The sequence below is a fragment of the Camarhynchus parvulus genome, chromosome 5 (assembly GCF_901933205.1).
Source record: "Camarhynchus parvulus chromosome 5, STF_HiC, whole genome shotgun sequence".
In the NCBI taxonomy this organism is placed as follows: Eukaryota; Metazoa; Chordata; class Aves; order Passeriformes; family Thraupidae; genus Camarhynchus; species Camarhynchus parvulus.
Genome location: NC_044575.1, coordinates 36801042 through 36822883, shown reverse-complemented (window position 1 = coordinate 36822883; position 21842 = coordinate 36801042). Strand labels below are relative to the sequence as shown.

At 43.1% G+C, this 21842-nt stretch overlaps 2 protein-coding genes across 12 annotated transcripts in view; one reads left to right on the top strand and one right to left on the bottom strand.

The window, feature by feature from the left end:
* Positions 1-18082, top strand: part of RALGAPA1 (Ral GTPase activating protein catalytic alpha subunit 1) — a 131741-nt gene extending 113659 nt beyond the window's left edge. For 4 of the 11 annotated variants that reach the window (XM_030949769.1, XM_030949761.1, XM_030949764.1 and 1 more), the window contains 2 exons: positions 4646-4770; positions 16733-18082. In XM_030949769.1, the coding sequence (XP_030805629.1) occupies positions 4646-4770; positions 16733-16887 (280 nt within the window). In that variant the 3' untranslated portion in view covers positions 16888-18082. Of the gene's footprint in view, positions 1-4645; positions 4771-5390; positions 5422-11399; positions 11403-15039; positions 15155-16732 lie in introns of all 11 variants that reach the window. The other 7 variants (XM_030949766.1, XM_030949765.1, XM_030949763.1 and 4 more) reach the window with 6 other exon arrangements.
* Positions 18083-20006: 1924 nt separating this feature from the next.
* On the bottom strand, positions 20007-21603 carry INSM2 (INSM transcriptional repressor 2). Its single transcript, XM_030950041.1, has one exon. The coding sequence runs from the start codon at positions 21601-21603 to the stop codon at positions 20194-20196; it is 1410 nt and encodes a 469-aa protein (XP_030805901.1). The 3' UTR covers positions 20007-20193.
* Positions 21604-21842: the final 239 nt, after the last annotated feature.

The following is a 21842-nucleotide window of genomic DNA, read 5'->3' as shown; positions in this document are numbered from 1 at the left end:
CCATTTGAGAATCTAACAGTTGTTCTGGTAACAGATTGATTACATAGTTGTGAAGTGCTATATCCTTAAATAAACTCTTGGAAATCTTATTCCATGTTTAAACTATTTTTTTCTTCATTTTTTTCCAGCTTCAGGTTAATGTCATTTTAGGATTGGTATTCTGTCAATGACTGTAGCAGTAGTCATCCATCCACTCCTTAACTAAAAAATACTAGATATATTGTAATGCATTTTAGTCAGCTGTAAAACTGAGAAGTGTGAAGAAGAATGGAAATAAAATGTGTAGTCAAAATGACACAGTAAATTGTAAAAAATCAATAATCATAATGAAGGGAGAGTTTGGGGGGGAAATTGTTTGTGGACACTTGTGGAGACCCGATGCTACACATAAGCCACATAGAAGAAAGTACAAAAGTGTCTTTCCAAAAGGTCAAAATTAGTGAGAGTGACTGCATTAACTGACTGGAGGTGAGTGGTTTTGGTAAAATGGATGGAATACGTATGGACTGTAAAGTTCAAATTAGTAGCCTGCATTTGCACTAGGGAGTGGCAGACTGATGGCAGTGTCTGAGAGAATGCACCATCTAAGTACTATATCCAGAAAGTGGTTTCTGCAGTGCTCTGAGTAGATTATAAAAGGATTAAAAATGCATTTATTTAGGCCAGAGAAAAGGATATGGCAGTAACTGAGATGTGAGGTAAGAGCCTAGGTAATTTGTTCAGATAGATGGCTAGAAAAAGTTTTAGCTTAGATTATGCTTAAAGAGTCTGTAAGATGTAGATGTATTTTGCCATAGGAATCTAAAACTTGGAAGTGATACAATCAACAGTGATGGAGAGCTATTAGGTGAAGACATGAAATTATGTTTTTCAGAAAGATTGGGCATAAGTAGGTGATCTGACAGCCAGGCTTTCAGTGCTTGGTCCCAAGTGCAAATCAACAGGTCTAATAATGGAAAGTGCAGTATTTTCAAATAATAGAGCTTTTCAGAATAGGAATAATTACAGATTTAGAGAATAAGTAAAATGGAGCCTAATGTAAATGAAATATTGGCTGAAGTGACTACAACCTGAGTGACCTATGAAGATAAATTCCTAATTTTCTTCTGGTACTGATTCCTTTTTTCAGAACTTGTTCTTCTGAAGTAGTATAATGAAGTAATTAATTTTTTTTTGTTATGTTTTTTGCAGTTATGCATCTGCAAGTTTTTAGCTGACACATTTGGCGAATGCCAGCATAATTAATGTATATCGTACATTTTTATTCATTCTGTTTTGTTCCAGTTAGCACCTTCTTCAGAAGCAAACAGCTCACAATACTGTTGTTTAAGCGTTTTGTCACTCTCTGTGCCAGTCTTTCTCCATTGGTTTGTCTGTGCATCCTTCCCATTCCATCTTAATTGCTGATGCCAGTGGCAACATCCACTCAAAGTAAGAATACAGCTTGCATTGCCCTATTATTAGTAGCCATTGAGTTTGTATGTGCCACTCAGTCTGTAAGTGCTAATAAGTCTTTCCTAGAGAGCAGTGTTTTAAAGAAATAAATGTCTAGCCTATTAGAAGTAATGTAGAAATTAGCTACCATGGGTTTATGGTCACTCTTGCAGACAGTTGCATTCAAATACAGTGTAGAACTAGATTATCTTAGCCACAAAAGCAAATAGAATTGGAGTTTCAAAATAACTAGGATGTTCTCAAAATATAAATTACTAGAAGATAAAAATACCTCATCTCTGCAGTCTCTAATACAGAAACAGAGTTCTTCTGAGGAGAATCTGTAATTTCTTAGTGCGGAGCAAAGCAAGCTTTGGATTTGGAGTTTGCCTCAGATTTTTTTTTTTGTTTTTAAGGTGGGTTAGGTTTTTAACAAGCTGCAGATGGTTTTGTGGATTGTTAGGATGAGCAGCAACCCAGCTAGCTAAATTACTTTTCTCTTGGTATACTGTGTGCATTTGAATTAGACTTGTAGAACTGATACAAGCATATCCTCTTCGCTGTCTAACAAAAACATCATTATTGTCCTCAATCAGCATCTATCTCAAGACTTCTGTATTTGGTTAGGAGATTGTACCAAGATTAGAGAAAAAGAATGTCCTTGTCATGTTCAAAGCAGTACCTTTCCTTCATTTTGCCTTATTTGTGTATAAGCTTTGGATATAATAGGATAAACTAAAAGGTTTCCTTTAGAGACCCCTGAAAGTAGAGCATTTTAAAAGCAAGTAGGTGTCTCTACCCTACTTTTTCATGAAGCATTTTACCCATTCAAGCAGACTTTCAAAAACAGCTTGTTTTGATAGCAGCCTGCTCTCCTGTGGGCCTTCAGCCTTTGCTTCCTGGCAGCACCTTTGGTGCGAAAAGAGAGTGATCAATTGGGAGACTGTCAGTGCCAGCATGCATAGAGTGATAAGTTAACACACCACTGGGAATTTCTAGGGCCCACCAAGATACTTCACTTCTAATGTGCTAACAAGCTCATTTTTCTACCTCTTGCCTCTTCAGTTATTTTTTTTTTCTCAGAAGAGCTTAGAAGTTGAGTGCATCAGGCATAATGAAAAGCTCTGTAGGAGGGAGAAGCAATAACCCCATTTTTCCCTTTTCAGCCAAATAGAAAATTAGTTTCTGGTAATACACAAAGGCCAGTATTTTTTGTGCAAGGGGCACTGCTGTGAATCAAAGGACTCTATTAACTGCAGAAAATTCAGCAGCTGTGAATCTCCCCCAATGAAAAAAAGTGCTTTTCAACAAGTTGTGAGATACGTAGTATTATTTAGACTTCAACCATCAGTTTCATCCTCTACCACTTATACATAGCCTCTTAAAAACTGTGCTATATTACTGTCCTCTGTTCAGGCTCAATACTGTGTTTATCCCCCAACCTAAGAATCGTTACAATGGGAGATTTTTATATTTTCTCTTGTCCCAGTGCTTCTATTTTAGCTTCTCCAAACTGAGGCTTCTGCTGTGGTTCAGCTGTCTCTGGATTCAGAAAGAATTCAGAGTACAGATTTTTGAGGGAAAACTGTTTCCCAGTTTCACTATGTAACCTAGTTATGGTCTAAGGAAATATTATAGAAATAATTTTATTCATTGAAACTTGTTTCTAGATAATAGTCTCTATATTTTTTCATATTCATATAGACTGTAAAATCTACAGTAAATATTGTACAGAAAATCACAAAAAATGAGTAGGAAAAGTTCTGTAATTGTAGAAGTGTAGTTTTGTAAGATAATATGAAGATTATTGTTTCTAACTTTCATTGGGTGTCGGGAATTTTATTGCTTATCATAACTGAAAATAGTATCATTATTTTAAATCTTATCGCTAGTAATTAAAAATGCTTATCATGTGCAATACAAAAAATGAATTTCTGTGTTTGGATTGCTAAAAAATATGTGCAATGTGAGTATTATCTCCATTTCACAGGTGGTGAAATTAAGTCAGAAAGATAGGTTCCTCACTGTCCCAGATTCCCCCAAAAAGAGCAGCAGACCTGAAATAAGACCCCAGAATTTTAAAGAAACCTATTTTGAGTGCATTCCTCCACAGCATGCTGATTTGTTTTGGGGTATTTTTTTGGAAAACAGAACTATGTAAGTAGAAAATTGTCTCACTATCTGCAAATAAAATATGAAAAAAAAGTGGGCACAAATGTAAATGTCAGGGAAAATTTCTGATCATCCTGTGTTTGTGTAAGATAGCTGGAGGTTTCCCTCATTCAATATACTGAGTCCAGCTGGAGGACTCTGAAAGTTGTGTGGGAAAAGGTTAACTGATTTCTCAGTTCAGCAACTATACAACACGAAGTCAGCATGGTGTTTTTTCTTGATAATTGTATATTGCTGCCTGCTGCTCTACATTTTGACAGCCATTTCCATAGTTGCTTTCATGAACAGCAGAAATATTCTCTCTTTTTCTCGCTCTCTCTGTGCTTACAGCACAATCGGGCCTGCTGGAACAAGAAGCGTGGAGAGGGTTCTTCAAAAACAACAACACTTCAAGATACCAGTCTCTTGTCAGTAATACTGGAGAGGGAGAACACAGGAAAAAATAAGAAGTACAGTATTTTACTATCAGTGCCCTGCCAACACCCTGTTAACCAGTATTTAAGGGTCCTGTGGATTCTTTACAGATATTCTTGCTTGTTTTAATGACATAATTAAGAAAGTGTTTTTCCCAATACTGAAATTTCACTATATTTGTCTTAAATGTGTGTGTGTTTAGGGATTATGAAATCAGTTCATTATGGAAAAGTGCAAAGTAATTTGTTTTGTTAATGCTAAGGTATGTTTCATGCTACATCTCCTGAAAATTGAAATGTTTTTATATTTAATTGGGACTGGAATACAGGCAAATTAGTTACTTAATAGTTGTTGTTATTTGTAAACAATTTCAGGAAGTTCTGCATCAGACATAAAAAGAATACAGTTGAACCATAAGGTTTACATTAATCATGTGTATCTTGCACTTAGTATTATGTCAATGCATCAGACAATATCACAGTCATATAAAGAATTAAAAAGAAATGTGTACACTGAAATACATGATATGTATTTAACAAAAACAAGAATTCTGAATTACTAGGCAATGATACTTAGTAGTTACAGTACATGATATAAATTCATCCTTAATTCTTGGCTAACTCAGCTATGAGGAGAGAGCGCGATACCTGCAAACAATTGTTCAACATCATCTAGAGCCTACAACATTTGAAGATTTTGCTGCTCAGGTTTTTTGCCCAGCACCTTACCACCATTTGCCCTCAGAGACAGGTAAGAAGTAACAAACAGTTCTCATAAAATCTTAAACTTGAAATGCAGTATCCTTACTTATAAAGACTAAAAATTCTGACCTTTGCACATCATAAAGAGTTACCATTAATTGGAAAGAGTATACATGCTTGAGAACGTGGGCAAAGTTGATTTTAAATCTTCATTCTGTTTTCTGGCATCATAAGCCAATGCCTAGCATTAAGATTTGGCAAGATGCTTTAATATAGCAACCAGACCCTGTATTTTTATCACAATCCCTTTTATAAACTCTGCTTGTAAACATTGGTACTGTCATCTAGGCTGGTTCAGGTAGAAACATTTTTAAGTGCACCTTCTTCATAAGAAAGTTTCAAGGCTCACTACATGTTTAGAATGTAAAGTTTTAAACTGAAAATCTGAGCTTCGCAATCTTAATTTTGTTCCCATGTTATTAATCACAAAGTTGGTTTTAAGGTAGTTTCTACTTTCCAGTAAAATACCTGTTTTATAAGAGGATGCTGCATTTTTTTGTTACTAATAAGAAAATCGGTAAAAGAAAATGAGTAACTCAAGGCCTTCCTGTTCTGACATTTCTTGAACTCCTTATGATTATTTCATTATTTTATTTCCCCTCTTTTTAGATCATTAAATATCAGTTCTGTTTATCTGAAGGTAAGACAAAGTGTCCAAAAAAACCCTTTGTTCCTCTTACTTTTACTAGAGCACTAAGCTTGTAACCAAATTGTATGCAAACTTTCCTTGTTGCCCTTGTTCACACTAAAAAGAATTTCACACTGATTGAGAAATGACCACTACATCTTCTAAAAGTTTTAGTCTTTTACTAACCTCAGGTCTGCATGAAGCACTAACACTGGTTCTGGGATTAAGGTAACTAATGATAGAGACAGTTGTTGAATGAGTAACACTTTATTGTGTTGACCTTTGTTTCTCAGCATGAACAAGTAGTACTGGATGGCAGTGGTGTGTTTTGTACCCTGTACTGTCTTTCATTGATGTTGTAAGACATTCTGCAGTGATAACCTAGGAGAGATGGAGAAGAAGATTGTGTAACACTTGAAATCCCCTGTTCAGAAAAACCGTATTTAATGATAATCAAAGTGCTTCCATGGAAAAACTGTAATCTAAATGAAATAAATTTTGTAAGAATAGTTTGGCAAGTTGTTATCTGAAAATTTGTTTCTCACTTCCAAAATATATACAGAAATTCATTATGAATTATGATCTTTTTTATTATCAATTAAGAATTATGATAGGACTACAGAAAGAATGACTGAGAGATGTTAAAATACTGAGGCTCCTTTACTTTAAAATACAAACAATAACTAGAGATGAGGTGCAGTTTCAAAGTATAAAAAGTGGTATAATTATGCTAATGGAAATAGTTGAGACCAAAGGCAAACAAAATTAAAAGTAAGTAATTTAATTAAAGCAGTATAAAAATTAGTAACATAATTTAAAGTATGAAAACATTTGAATAGGAAAAATCTGTAACTAGAAATATTAAAAACAAACATTAAAAACAGTAACGAGGGATACCAGTCCTTGCCACATTTCCTATCAAGGGACCTAGTGAATATTCAGCACCAGACACTTTTGTATGGCTAGTATATATTCTATATTCTAGTGCACTTGTTGAAGTTCTGCCCATTCCTTTTAAGAAGTCGCATTCCAAGCCAAGTTGTTCTACCCTCTTCCTCTAATTCATTCTTCTAGGGTGAAGCAAGACTGCTTTTCTGTGCTAGTTTGGTACATCAGAGTACACTTCTCTACAGTGGCAACTCCTGTATTCTTTTAAAATTGGTATTCTCTAGCATGATCTGAAAGGAGATTATGATTTTTTAGAAACTTGGCTTTAACTTAACCTTTCTATTAAAGTTAATAATTTGTTGTAGGAATCTCATTAATAGGAGCTTGTGATGTGTTTCACATCTGCACACAAGCATGTGTGTGTCTGCATACCACAAAACATGGTGTCCTGTCCTGGGAGCTGCATTCTTCTGGACCTTGCACTGTGCAGTGGAAGTGACCAGGACATCAGTGTCAGGAGCAGCCAGAACTTCCTAGGACAGACATGCAGCACAGTGTGACCCAGCCTGGCCCCACCTCTGCCTGACTAAGCTTGCGTTTCAGCCAAGGGAAGCTGGGGATGCTCTGGTAGTCCTGCTTGCAGCCTGATCCCTGTTCCATCCCTGCTCCCGGAACTCTGATACTCAGCTCCAGCACAGAGTGCCTGGAGCAGCGCTGAACCATCTGCCCCCAAGCTGACTCTAGAGGGCACAAACCCTAAAGCCTGAGGCAGGTACAAAATAACACTGCCAGAAAGGTCATCCCAGGGCTTGGGGTCAGTCTGGAAACCACTGTTTTCCAGTTCTAGCAGAGGCAGACCTGTGAGCTTTGTTGCTGCAGATGACCCAGATTTCTGAAGGACTGTGATCCCAAAGAAGAGTACCAGCAGTGCTGTTGAAAAACTAGATACCCCTAAATTTCCAGGGGCCCTGCAACAGATGAATTTCTTAAAAGAAGTACAGAGCACTGAACTGTGCTAGGATTACACACAGGAGTGGTGCTGGAGTCCTGCCTGGGAATCCACGTGCATTCATCACCCTCAAGGTGACTCAGACAAAACCTTGCAGGCTCCCAGCCAGATATGTCCATGTCATCTGAAAATTTCTAACCAGCTTCTAAGAATAAATCACATTTTTTAAGTACAAAATATTTCATTTATGTATGGGCCTTCTTTTAATAAAAATGATTGACCAGAAGAGACTACGGAAAAAAAATCCACATTTTAGGTATTATAGATGTAATTCTTTTATTGGATCATGATCTCAATGATTACAACTTCTGAATACGTTTCATGTTATAAAATACTCTTTTTTTTTCTGAAAATACATTTTTTCATCTAAGAAAGATCTTAGAAACTATGAGTCTGCTACAGCCCATCACCAGGTGTTACATTTTGTTGTTGTTGTGATCCCATTGGCCATTTTTTTTCCCATTTGAGCTATAAGAATCAGAGCAAATAGAGAACATGCCATTCAGTAACAAACTCTGTTTTCTCAGATGAACTTATTTTATCAAAGGCTCAGACACCAGCAAAAGCTGTTTCCTTTTTTGTTGTGACTGCTCTTCAGTACAATGTGATTGTGGCAGCTGCTGGTTTATCTAGAAGCTTAGTTTGCCCTGTCAAAATATCTGACAAGTCCACCTTCCCATGTGTAGGAACCTGACTAGTGTAGTGAATGTGTACATTTAAAGAAATTGAGATTTGCCTGTACTTAATCACAGAATGCAATTCAGTTGCTTCTGTGTTTTTTACCTTGTGCTGTTTCTGTTACATTGAGTAACTGGAAGTACTCTGCTAAATAGGGTAACACGTCCTATGCAGATATTGAGTGAACCAGATCTCTGTGACAACAGAATAGGTGGAGGGAACTGTCAATGATAAGCTCAATTATATTGAAGGGCATATTGACCTCATCATGCTAAGATTCTGATCTTTTAAATGTACTCATGTCTTAGGTTCCTTTTTTCTGTCTTCTTTTGTTCCCTTTCTTCCTACTAAGACTAGTACCTTATTACACTACATTTCTGAAGAGGCCCCTCTACATTCATCCTAGTATATTCCTTGTGACAAAAGCATCAGGCTTTTTGGTCCCAACAATCATTCCTGCATTTTCAAGCCTGCATTCAGAACAGTTCTCTGCCCCACTCCCAGAGTAAGACTAAGTGGGGTTGCCACCGTACAGTCAGGGAGCAGGGGAATGTAGAGGTAATGATGCTTTCAGCTTTGCACAACTAAAAATCTAGTTCAACAGCTTGTATTTTCTTCTGCTCGTTCCTTGATGTGAAATGTTGAAACTAATAATCTTTTTGGCCCTGTACCCCCCCTTCACAGATAAGAATCATGGTGATTTTGTCACTGTAGAAGGATCTGAGTCACACTTGGTGCTGGTGGTTTGTAATTAGAAGTGAAGCTGAAATACAGAGGTGAGGGCTCTGTGTCTAGAAGGGCTGGAAGAATTTCCCATTATCCTTTCTCCAGTACAAACTTAGGATTTTTTTTTCTTTCCAAATCAGAGCAAAACCTCAAAACTCAGTGACTTTTTCCAAAGAATTCATATTGGAATGGCTGAAGCTGAAACCTTACACATTTCTGAACTATTGTGTTGTCACCTTATTGCAAAAGTTCCATACCTTCTTGGTCATTGCTCATGGGCAGCTCCTCATGGCACTGACTCTCTTCACAGCACAGCCAACAAACCCCAACTCTCTCCTTCACCAGCTAACCCACTCTTTTGTAGCACTCGTCTTCTTATTGGACACAGCTGTGGCCTATTAAGGGCTGGACTGTTCTTTGGTGATTAGTGCAGCTGCAGCTCCTCAGGTGTGAGACTACCTTCTGCACTATTTTCTTACATTCTGTCCCTCCACACTATTGTCCTAAAGTCAGCCGCTTGGGTGAAGGCACACTCAGCACTTTGAGATAGTAAATTCAGTGTGGACTGCTAGAAACCCAAACAGATCAACTTTCTACATTTAATGAAATGGGTCTACTGAAAAAAATAGTATGATTGTTCAATTAAAAAGCATCCCATGCATACACACAAGGGCACAAAAATTTTAATCCTGACATTTCCTAGTTTTTTAATTTTTTTACTTTCTTTTCTTGTGACATTTGCCTTGTGTAATTACTTCCATTTTTGTTTTAAAGTATAGGGCAAAACAGAATTTCTAAAACACTGATGAACAGCCCCAGGATACATAAGCAAACTGCAACCTCTAGAATGATCACCTCCTGCAGACCGAGATAGGACAGTAGTTTGTAGCAATGGTAAGCTCTCTTAGCTCTGCCTCAGTCTCCACTAGTGGAAAGACTGGGAATTTAGCTAGAGGGTTTCTCTGGTTTTTGGCAGAGAGAAATAGACTTACCTTACACACATAGTTCCAGCTAGGTTCTGAAGAGCATTCTTCACTGGACATGGTCTTGGCTAATGTTTTGCCAGAAACTTAATCTTTTTTTGCTGTCTTCTTTCTCATGCCTTTTAGTTCTCTCTCTTCTACCGAGTTCTAATCTCTCAGGTCTTCAGACAATCTCTTCCTCACCTTTTTGCCTTGCTTTGCAGCTGCTTTTGCAGTCTTTCTACATCTGCTTCTCACTTCCTTTCCTCATTCCACAAAATTAGTGAAAGACTTAATTGACTTGATTCTAGCAAGGCTGCTGAGCATGATGGACAACTTGGCCAGATTTGGACTGAAATATATGAGTGGCAAAGGGCATAAGCTGTACAAAAATGATTACCCTCTTCCTTGAAGGTCAGGTGGGGCATGCTGAAGTATCTCAGAAGACCATCAAAATTTACCAGCATGCACAAATTATTTTCCCCTGTGGTCACTCACAGACATCGCACTTGGGGCAGTGCTGATCCAGACAATGAGGTATGATAAAGCCAGAAGAACTGAGAGTAGTCTTACCATGCAGCACTTTCAGGCTTCTCCTTGGTGAATTTTTCATCTTTGAAAGTCAGAACTGATGTGCAAGATTAGTCATGGCAGTGCATATGTTCTGATACCTCCAGATTCCTCCATCTCACCTCACTTCTAATTTAGTCTGTGTGTAGTTAGGATTCCATTTTAGATTTAAATAGTTGATTTCTGAGTCAAATAACCAACATACTATCATTAGAAGATACTAAATTTTTCAAATGGACTTTGAAAATGTCGCATTTCAACTTTGTTGACCCACCCCCTTGTTCAGAACCAATTGAAATGGCTTTGCATTGTGGCCCCAAAATATCATAGCTGATCAAGCTATGGTATTTGTCACTTGTCAAATCTAAGAGGAGAAAAATATGGATCACTTCCTGATGTTTTCTGCCTCTTAAAAATACAAAGACATTTGCTTTGTTTATTTTAGAGCTCTTTCTGACTTCACATCTTTTGCCTGTGAAGCCTTCATATATAACCCTGTTTTTATATTTTGGATAACTGAATATATTGTTGTTGTGGTTTAAGAATGGTATTTTCCAATTCAGTATTCCCACTGAGACCACTCCTAACCATATGCTGGTTGATCACTCCCCCTTCCCTCAGCAGGCTGGAGAGGAGAACTGGAGACATTAAAGGCACAGGTTGAGATAACAACAATTTACTGGAAACACCAATAAGATAAGAAAATGAACAGCAGCAACAACAACATCAATACTAATGACAGAAGGTACAAGAAAGGCAAACAATTCACATGGACACAGACGCACCCCATTCCTGACAATATCCAACTGCTCCTTCTGCCGTGCTACACAGATCTGGAAGCGAGCCCTTCCCCCATCCCTGGCAAATGACACAAAGTTACATAGACTAACCTATGAGTCCTGGCCACGCTGCCTTCTGGCTGCTGCAGAAATCAACCCTGTCCTGGCCAGAGCTAGGACATATTCCACCCTTTATTCTATACCATCTCCATCCTGCCCAGATCCTGCACCTTCCAACTATTACATATATCTTCATATCTACATAAACATGAGTATCATTTCCATAGGCAATGACCATCCCTCCAAGGTGTCTGTTGACTTCCTTTAGTTGATGACTGTGGGTTCAGTCCATCCTAGATGACTTCCAGGGCAGGAGAGTTGGTGGCTGTCAGGTGGTTGCAAGCTGCACCAGGAGCTCACAATTGGAGCAGTTCATACTCATTGTCCACAGTAGTTCTGGCACACAGTGGCAGTGCCATTCAGCAACCACTTCTATACAATTCAACATTACAGACTGTTCTAACCCAAAAATCAAATTCCCTGGAGCTACACATTGTGTTTTCCTGTCCCAACTGCACCCGTGTCTTTGAGCAGAAACAATCCCATGGGTGGGTTTGCCTTTGCTTGAGGCAGAATTAATCCAAACTGTCTTCCCTAACACATTTCTCATATGTTCCGCAGGGACTTTATATCCTTCTGCAGTACATTGAGGTTTTGATTGGGCAGGGCAAGCAAGGTAGATCCTCTAGTGTTAACTAACCAGGGGGCCTATGCTAAATGCAGATCCCAGTGTTGAAGGTCTCACCACCCATTGCTTTCAATGTGGTTTTTAGCAGTCCACTGTACCATTCCTGATTGCCACAGACTGGTGCAGGATAGGGAATATGGTGCCCCAGGTGTCTATGAGGATATTTTTTCAATGAGTCCCATTGTCCAACTCTGTTCTTTTGGGGGTGCTATGTCACCACATGAGCTGTTTCCAGGATGGTGTTCCGGGCAGTGATGTGAGGCACAGGGTGTGTCCCAGCCATCCACTGTTGTCTCTACCGTTGTCAGCACATAGCGCTTGTCTAGGCAGATTTGTGGGAGTGTGATGTAATCAAACTGCCTCACATTTTTATTTCAACCCTCGTCCCCCACACCAGAGAGGCTTTACCCATTTAGCCTGACCGATTGCTGTGCATGTTTCATGGTTATGGATAACCTGGGATATAGTGTCTGCTCCTCAGTCGCAAGCCCGTCTGGGTGTTGCATCTCTTCCCTGATGACCGGAGGTGTTAGGGGCCCACCAAGTCAGAAATAATTCACCCTTATGTTCCAGTCCAGATCCACCTGAGACACTTAAATCTTGGCAGCCCGATCCACCTGTCCATTCTTGCAATGTTCTTCAGTAGCCCAACTCCAACGCCTCCGTGTAATCAGCTACCAGAAAATGAAGAAGGATATGCTCTCCTCACTGATGGTTCCTAGCATTTTGTAGGGATACATCTAAAATGGAAGGATGATGTGTGAAGTCCTACAAGATGAGTCACAAGCTGTTGAGGGACAGAGTGGAACAAGCCAGGGTGCAGAGCTGAAGGCCATCCAGCTGGCGTCAGGTGTATGAGAGGAATGGCCTCTACACTGACTCGTGCATGGTGGCAAATGCTCTGTGGGTATGGCTACAACCATGTAAAAAGGGTGATTGGCAGTGCAGAAGGAAACCATCTGGGCCACTGAACTGTGGCAAGACATCACTGCCTGGGTAGGGAAGTTGGCTGTAAAAGTACATCATGTAGATGCACACACATCTTCTATATTGCTCCTCTCTGGAGCTGCCACAGCATTCTCCTTGGAAATATTCTGTCACTTTATCAGGCTTGTGTAGGTGAACTGCTAAATCATTGGAGGAGAGAATTTCCCCAAAAACTGGCCCATTCTCTCCCACACTCTATGCTACTCATGACCATTCACCCTCAGGGCAGATCTCTGAATGACCTCCCTAGAAATCTCTGTCCTGACTCTAAATATGGTGTAGACTGCACTGAGGAGATGTCACAGACTTAGCAACAAGAATATGCTTTCCTTAACATCCAGCAAGAATTAAAAATTCTCAAAAGCTGTTTTAAGAGGTCTGAAGGAGGAAAAGGAGATGAAAAGCTGGGAAAAGTCATCTTCCCCATTTCCCCCCACAGACTGGATGTGATTATTAATGGGCCCCCAGAGCTAGTGCCTGAGTAAGGATAGAAGGGAAACACTGAATACACATCCCAAATGACCTTCATTGCCCTTTACTTTACCATGTCAAAACCAGATACTCAATAGTACAGCAACAAAGCAATCCTAATCCCTCTCCCTGCTCTGAAAAAGGACACCATTATGAGCACATAGTGGATATACAAAAACATGTACAGGGTTAGGTACCACACCCACACAAGCAGACCAAGCAACATTGCAACCAGTAGGTCTGGACCTAAGGTAACAAATCAAATCAGATTAGATCAAATTTGTTTTCAACTCGCTCTGGGCAGAACTGTTGTTGTCTCAACCCTTGGTGCCTCACATTGGGCACCAAAGAAGGCTGTTGTGTTTTAGAAATGGTATTCTCCAGTTCCGTGTTCCTACTGTAACCATGTGCTGCTCTGTCACTCCCCTTCTCCTCAGCAGGCTGGAGAGGAGAATTGGAGGCATAAAAGGTAAAGCTGAAGAGATAAGAACAATTTTTACTGGAAATAGCAATGAATAAGAAAACATACGTAACAACAGTGCTAATGACAGAGGGTACAAGAAAGAGGACAACAGTTTGATGTAGGAGGCGAACCCCCCCCCACAATAATACCCAACCACTCCCTCCACCGCACTACACTGACCCAGAAGTGAGCCTTTCCCCAGAAAATGACACAAGATGATACAGAATAACCTCCAGATCCTAGCCATACCCCCTCCTGGCTACTGCAAAAATTACCCCGTCCTGACCAGGACCAGGACAATTGTGGAGAGAGATAAAGATAATAGCATTTTATACTGAAAATTTTAAAACTCTGAAGGGGAAGCAAAACCTGCAAAATTTTATATACCATATTTAATATCCACATGTGTGTATGAGCGTATGTATGTATATATATGCTTATCTAAAATCCAAAGAAATTTAGTTACTAATTAATCTGTTAATTTCTGTCAGACTTTAAATCTATTTTAAGTGCTGTTGTTCTTCACTCTTCTGGTGTGGTATGTTCAGATGTGAAAATCACTTTACATGACTTCTGTTCTTCAATAGCTCTAAGTTTCTTTTAAAAAAATGATGTTATATGTGAATTTGTGCTTTTGTCCACAGGAATTAGAAACAAAATTTTAAGCTACGACTGGAATAATACTTTAATTGAAATAATAGGGCAGACTGACGTTTTCTTTATCCAACAACCCATGATAAAATTTCACACTAGTGTTTAACCCTTCAGTGCAGACTAACTAGCTTAAACTAGCTGCTTTTGCTTCTTTACGTGATTTCAGGAGTCTCGTGTTAAGACTGGCTATAATTTTCACATATTCAGAACTGAAACAGCTGGAGAACAGAAGCCATATATTGAGTTGCCATTTGTTTTTCCTTATCTGTTGTGTGTATGTGTGTGAGTATTTATCTGTTTTCACCGATGTTAAACAAGCATTTCAGACAGTGTTTAGGATGTATCTCAGTTGCTATTAATAAGGTTGTTGGATCTGGATAATGTTATAGAATTCTTTTCTTTCTCTCTCCCTTCCTTTTTTTTCTTGTAATGCTTAGTTGGTAAGTATGATGCCGTATTTCAAAGCTGTTGCTTCATTGCACATAACTAACTCATCACTCTCTTTAACCTGTAGCATGAGCAGCAATTGCATAATGAAACTCGAAATTCCGTTTTCTGTGCTCATCTGTTAATACCCTTCAATCTCTGCGGTTCGTGTCTCATGTCTCACACCTGTTATCTTTTATCTTTTCTCCTCCCCCTTCCTCACTTCTTTCCACTCCTCCTTCCTCATCACTTCTTCATTCTCAACAAAGAAAGAAATGCTGTGATATTTCTTCTCCTTCCAAAACCTCCACTAGAAAGCATTGGCCACATCAAGGTAAAGGGCAAAGGCTTGAAACGGAAGGTCTTTCACGCTAGCTGTGAATGGTATGCTGTGCAAAACAACAACGGTTATTTTCTATTCTCTAATTTCCACCATTTGAAATGCTTTAATTTCTTGTAAAATCAGAACAAGATAGAATTTCAGAAAATGCGAATGCATGTTTCCCTGCTTGCCTTTTTCTATAAGGCACAGTGAGTCAGGCATTATTATGCTTTTCCAGATTGTTTGGCAGTGAAGTACCTAGTTCATGAACAAAATTACTGTCACCAGCTGGGGAACAAATAACAGCCCTTTCTCTCCCCTGTCACTCTGATGGGTCATGTCAGTTTGAAGACAGAAAGTACCGTGCTCTTGCTCTGGAGCAGGCAGGTGAGGTATCAGGCAAGAACAGCCAGATTGCTAAATACCACAGGTTTATGACAATCTTTTAAATTTCCTCCTAGATTTCTTACCTTATGACCTCACTTGGTTTTAGCAGAATCTTTCAAGATAAATCATGACCAGTTTTGAATGATTTTTTGCACCCTTCATTTGCAAAATGTATACTGAGGCAGAGAGATCTTCAGTTCTGATTATTGCATTATTATTTTAAAGAATTACCAGTAATAGCATGATGCAGAAGAAATAGCAAGTGATTTCTGGCTTACTGCAGTCCACAGGGGTTTCCCCATTGACACCTGCAGGACCAGGCTCTATCTCTAAATTATATGGGTTAGAAGCCTTCAGAGGCAACTGTGGTAGTTGAGTTCAATCACACTGTCAGTGGCTGTAAATGGGTAATGAAAATGCAGTTTAGTTTTATGGATGGAAGTTAGTAGTATTAATTTTCTATAGCATGGGAAGGAGAATGTAATTTTGATTTCATATTTTCTCCTTTTCCTTTTGTATGTCTATGGAAGATGATTTGGAGACAGGCTGTTTGTAGGAAAGAGCTCTGTCCCCTTGCAGTGAGGACTCTGGAGCCACTGGAGCATAGCTCTGGGCACTGGGCTAATGAATTACATATCATTGTCTCAAATTCATCTTGTTCCTTTTACAAAGAAACGTTAACATATAGTGCATCCAGTTAGTACAATCTGTTCAAGCTTCTGCCTTGTGGGCCCTGTAGGAATTTGCCTTTTGAAGCACAAACTAAAGTTGGTATGGGAGAAGATGTTTTGCCTCTCAGCTGGCCCCCAATTCACTCCACCTCTTCAGCAGCATTCCTAGAGCTCCCTTCATGTGCAATGAGCTGTTAACCTTCATGTTCTCATTAAAGACTGGATTCTTCTGGGTTGTGGTTTGACTAATGATTCCCCATCCCTGCAAGGGAACTGGAGCTGTTTGTTTTCCTGGTTACCGGGAGAACATTGCCCACTTCAGTGCTGCCTCAATTGCTCAGAGCGAGGGAGTTCTGCAGTCCCATAGCTCAGTGGTTTCTGGAATCATCTTTTCTGTAGGGGTGGATTTGTGGCAGTTGTTAATTCCATGAGCAATACCATCACCCACAGCTGATAAAAGGCTAGGAGATGCTGTGGCAGTGACAGCAGCACTGAAATTCCCGTCAGCCCCTTGCTAAGAGATCCCGTGCTGTGAGTGTGGAAGGCAGCACTGACACCTCTGGTTCTTGCTGTCCTCTGCAGGCTTCTGCCCAGAGACTCAGCCGGGAGAAACTCCAGCAGCAGCAACAGCACAGGTGGATGGAACAGACTTAGCCTCTCCAATGTCTCCTCGGACTAGCAAGAGCCGCATGTCCATGAAGCTGCGCCGCTCCTCTGGCTCAGCCAACAAGTCCTAAGTGGCGAGATGAGATGCCTGCAGCTTTAGTGAAGAGCACTGGCCACCCTTCCCGCAGCCACTCACCGCCTTCTGGGGTTTTACTGCTCACGCCGTTCATTCAAGGATAATGTCTCAAATGTGTGTGCACCCATGCCCTGCATACTCCTTTTCTGTATGTTTATTTTAAACAGTGACACTGGAATTTTACTTTAATAATTTAGCTTTTTTTTTTACCAAACTCCAGTCCACCTTTTTTTTTTCCTTTGTAGTGCAGTTTGTACCCTGCACCTTTTACCTGCTTGGATGATTATGGATGATTAACTTTGGGTTTTAACTCTGGTTGATCTTGAGTCAACATGGAATTGGAGACTGCAGTAGGATTACACTATATTTATTGTGCCCCATTGCAATTTTCTCTGTAACATAGAAAGAAAGAAGTACAATTTGAAAATGAATGTACAATTTTAAATTGAAGTTGCATTTGTAAAGTCTTTGTCAGATGTCACAATGTTAATGCACAAGATGTGTACAGATTATTTATGTTGAGAATAAAATAGTTCAATGGCGTTTCAAGTATCACGGAATCCAAATGAAATAATTTGCTTATGGCACCCTTTCATCATAAAGCGATGTATCATTTCTTAATTCTGCAGATAATTATGCCAGAAAAAAGAAATCACTGTCCTGAAATTCTATTTATGCTCGGCTTCCAAATATTTTTATAATGTTTGCTTTTCCAAGTGGTGTCAATAGTAAATGCCATTGAGTTTCATGAGTTTTAGCCATTATCATTATGCTGTTTCATCTAGATGTATATTCTTTTTTCTTACATTAAAAAAAAATTAAAAACAAACACTTTCCTGATAGAAATTCATTGCTGTGATGATGGGTACTAGGGAAGAAAAGGGAACACGCTCCGGGAGCCTGGCCTGAAATGCTAATAATTTCAACCTTGTGAGCGCAGGTTAGTACATGAGTTCCACCCACCCAGAGGTATTTTCCTACAGAAAATTAAATGCTCACATTTCAAGTCTAGTAAACAACAAAATGCTGTTAACAAAATGTAGCATGGCATCGGTACTAACTGCATGTGTAAATATATGGGCAACAATAAAAAAAGAAATTATGTATTGTCATTCATGTAGTATCTACAAATTTGTAATGGTTGAAGAGAAGACATGTTATTTAATAATCCAATAAAATTATTCTTACCACTTTTTGTATATTAGTTATTCACCTCACTGATTAGATTCTTAGTCCAATTTATAGAAGAATTGTGTATTACATGCACATGAAGCAGTTAAATGCAATACACTGCTTAGTTTTCCTTTGTATTAAAAAAGCACACACAAGTTCTCAAGAATGCCCAACTGAAAACTTTTCCCCAGATCTAGTAAATACATTGCATGTAGCTGTGCAGGTAATACAAAGCATAGGCTGTTCCTTCTGGCAGGCTGGTTGTTCAAGTGCCAATTGTAGGAGCAGTTAATAATCATCACATTTGTGTGGTCTGCAGCCCTTCATCTTTGACTACACAAGGAGAGAAAGAGGAACCATGATTTAAAAAAACAAAAAAATAGTGACTTTCTCCAGGTGCAAACTCATTTAATTGCATAAACGGGCATTTTTACCTAAGTCTCTGTTGTCAACAAATGACAGAAAAAATGCACAACTTAAATTCACATGCTTTATTTTTGGCATATTAGTGAGTTGCAAGTTTAGCCTCCTTTGTCAGAAAGCAAATCTTGGCTGCATTAGGTTATATTGTATTAATTCATTTGTCCAGATTCTGGAACTAAAATGACAAAGTCCATGAAGCACATTTAACATAAAGCGCTTACCGCTTGCTCGCAGCCTTTGGGCACAATACATCTTTAGTTGTGTGTTGCAAAATATAAAACTACAGAAATAATTTCTTTAGAGGATGCTAATCAAGAGATTGAAATATTTTGCATGCTTATGTCAGAGAGAGTGTTAGAACAAAGAGTACAACTGGGATCAGTTTGGTTCTTCAGAAGTCACCAGCTGACCCATTTTGCCTTGCTGAATTCAAGAAAGGCGTGAGCTTTCTTTGAAATCTTCTACTGAATTTTCTTGACCTTATTTTTAGTCTCATCTACTATCACATTTAGAAACAAGCACTCATGAAAAAATAAAATAATAAATAAACAAACAAATAAATACTGGCTGAAGTGTCAGTAGCTGGTAAATCAAACAGCATTTCAAAGCATTTGGCCGGAGCATTGTCAAAGCCAGGGAACACGCCGCGGGTTGCTTTGCTAAAGGTAGGTGTCGTTAGGGAGAAGGAAGGTAGCCTATCACCTGTGCTTTAGCAACATGTCTAAAGACTGCTTCATGTCCTAATTTCAGCTGCTCACAAGACTCGGAGGAGCTCACATCAAAAGCGCAGCTCACAGGGGAGAGAGGTCGGAGGCCGCCTGGAAAGCTGAGCCGCACACACGGCACTTTCCGCCTGCCCGCGACGCAGGGGCGGGCAGGGCCACACGCTGCCCACCCGGCCCAGCCCGGTGGGACCGACCTGCCCTCCTGGCTGCTGTCCGTGCCGCACTAACAAGCCACGAACGGAGCGGAGCAGCTTTGGGAACGGGCAGCTGCCAGAGACGTGTGTTTTGCCTACCACACAGTTGCTAGAGTACAGAGACACAGAGTAAGCAGGAGATGCGTACTTAGCTATAGAAGATCAACACCTTGTATTTCAATTAAGCAGACAGCACGATTAATTTCCCATACGTTTCGCTAGCTATTGTGTGACTTGACACTGACTTAATATGAACATTTACCTTCTCAGCTACCTTAGTACAGAGTACACCACGAATGCTGAAGCTCGGGGGCTAAGGCTATGAAAACAAGGTCACTAGATCAGGCTCCTTTTCCCACGAAAAATAATTCCTCTCTTTAGATATCCTATATACAACCGTACTTCTCTCCGTCGTTACAGAAGATACTGGCGGTACTGGTGGTGGGCCGCCACCCGACGCCTCGGCACTGCCCGCCTCCCGGCAGATGCTGGCGGGGCTTCTCGCCTGTTGCCGCCGTCCCCCGGCCGCCCCGGTGGCTGGGGAGCTGCGGGGCGCTCCCTCCGCTGCGGGGCTCGCCGTGAGCGCTGCCGGCAGTGCGGCCCGTGGCCGAACACGCCGCCGTGCCGGCCGGGCGCGCGTCGCTACCCACCGGCCGGGAGTCACCGGGCGGCCCCTCCGACGTCGTAGCCCTGAGAGCCGCGACTTTCCATAGTAATTACAGCGTGGCCAGGGCTCGCTCGGCTAGCCCGGGCTCTCGGAGCAGTCCCACCGGGGCGGCCGCGGGCCTAGCAGCCCGGCCGGACGGGCACCTGGAGCAGCAGGACCTGCCTGCTCTCCGGCGGGTGGCACTTGCTGGCGTGCCGCGCCAGCCCGGGCGCGCTGAAGAAGGTGGCGGGGCAGTGTTTGCAGGGGAAGCCCTGCCGCTCGCCGCCCGCCGTGCTGCTCTCGGGGACCCCGGCGGACGGCGGCGGCGGCGGCGGCAGCAGCAGCTCCTCCCGCACGGCGTGCCACAGCCGGTGCTTGTCCCTGATGTCCGCCGAGGGGAAGCGAGCGCCGCAGAGGTGGCAGGCGAAGGTGAGGGGCCCGCGCTCCGGCGGGCCGAAGGCAGCGGGCCGCGCTGCCCCGTGGGTGCCCAGGTGCTTGCGGAGGTAAGCCTGCCGCCGGAACCGCTTCTGGCAGCAGGGGCAGGCGAACGCCTCCCCGCCGGGGCCGCCGCCCGGACCGGGAGCGCCGCCGTGAGCTGGGCCGGGGTTGGGGCCGGGGGCGGCCGGGGCGCCGCCGGCGCTGTCCGCGCCGCCGCGGTGCTGACGGGTCCCCGGCGGCGGCTGGGGCGCGGCGAGGCCGCGGGGCCGCCGCTCGGGGCTGTTCTCCTTGCCCGGCGGGGCGGAGGCGGCGCCTTCGGCGCTGGGGCCGGGACGCGGCTTGTGCCAGCGGCGGTGCGAGGCCAGGTTGGCGGGACAGCTGAAGATCTTGTGGCACTCGGGGCAGCGGTACTCGACGCGCACGATGCGGGAGCAGCGGTGCTGAGCCAGCGCCAGCGGGTCCGCGTACTGCTCTTTGCACAGCTGGCAGATGAACTCGCCCAGCGGCGTGCGCCCCGCCGGCGGCCCCGGCCGGCCCTCGGGCCCCTCCTCTTTGATGCGCAGCCCCAGCACGGGCGAGGTGGTCACCTCGTCGGCGAAGCTCAGCTTCCGCGTGGCCTTGCCCTTCTTGGCCGGCGCCTTGGCCCGGGACGGCCGCTTCAGCGCGGGCACCGACGGCAGCGGCGGGGCGGGCAGCGGCGTGCGCGGCTGCAGCAGCAGCTTCTCGGCGGGCGGGAAGGAGGCGGCCAGGGGGAAGGACTCGGCGGAGGCGGGGGAGCTGAGGCACCGCTCGAAGAGAGCCGCCCGCGGCCCCGCCGCGCTGCACGGCCCCGTCGCCCCCCAGGCGGCCGGAGCCTCCGGCGGGGTGAGCCCGGGGCCGCCGCAGCCGCCGCCGGGGGCCCACATCGCGGGGCAAGCGGCGATCGCTCCCTCCTTCTCCTCCTCGCCCTTCTCCTCCGCTCCCTGTCTAGTGGCGGGGCTGTCCCCGCCGGCGGGCGGCGGGGGCGGCGGCGGGGTGGGCGGAGGGTCCCGGTCAGGGTCCCGCTCCCGCGGGCGTGCCCGGTAGGAGCCGCCGGGTCTCCGGCTGCGCTTGACGAGGAAGCCGCGCGGCATGGCGGGGCAGTGCGGGGCAGCGGGAGCGCGGCACAGCCCGCAGCCCGCCCGGCCTTTATACCCCCGGCGTCCGCTCCCGCCCGGGCGTCATCCTCCCTCCGGCGGCGGCGGCCAATGAGGAGTTGGGGCCGGCGCTGGCGGCGGGGCCGGAGCGGGCGCGCTCGGGCCGCGGGGACGGGCGGGTGTCTCGGGGAGCGCACCCCGCACCCTGCGGGACTGAGGGAGGCGTGGGGCCGGAA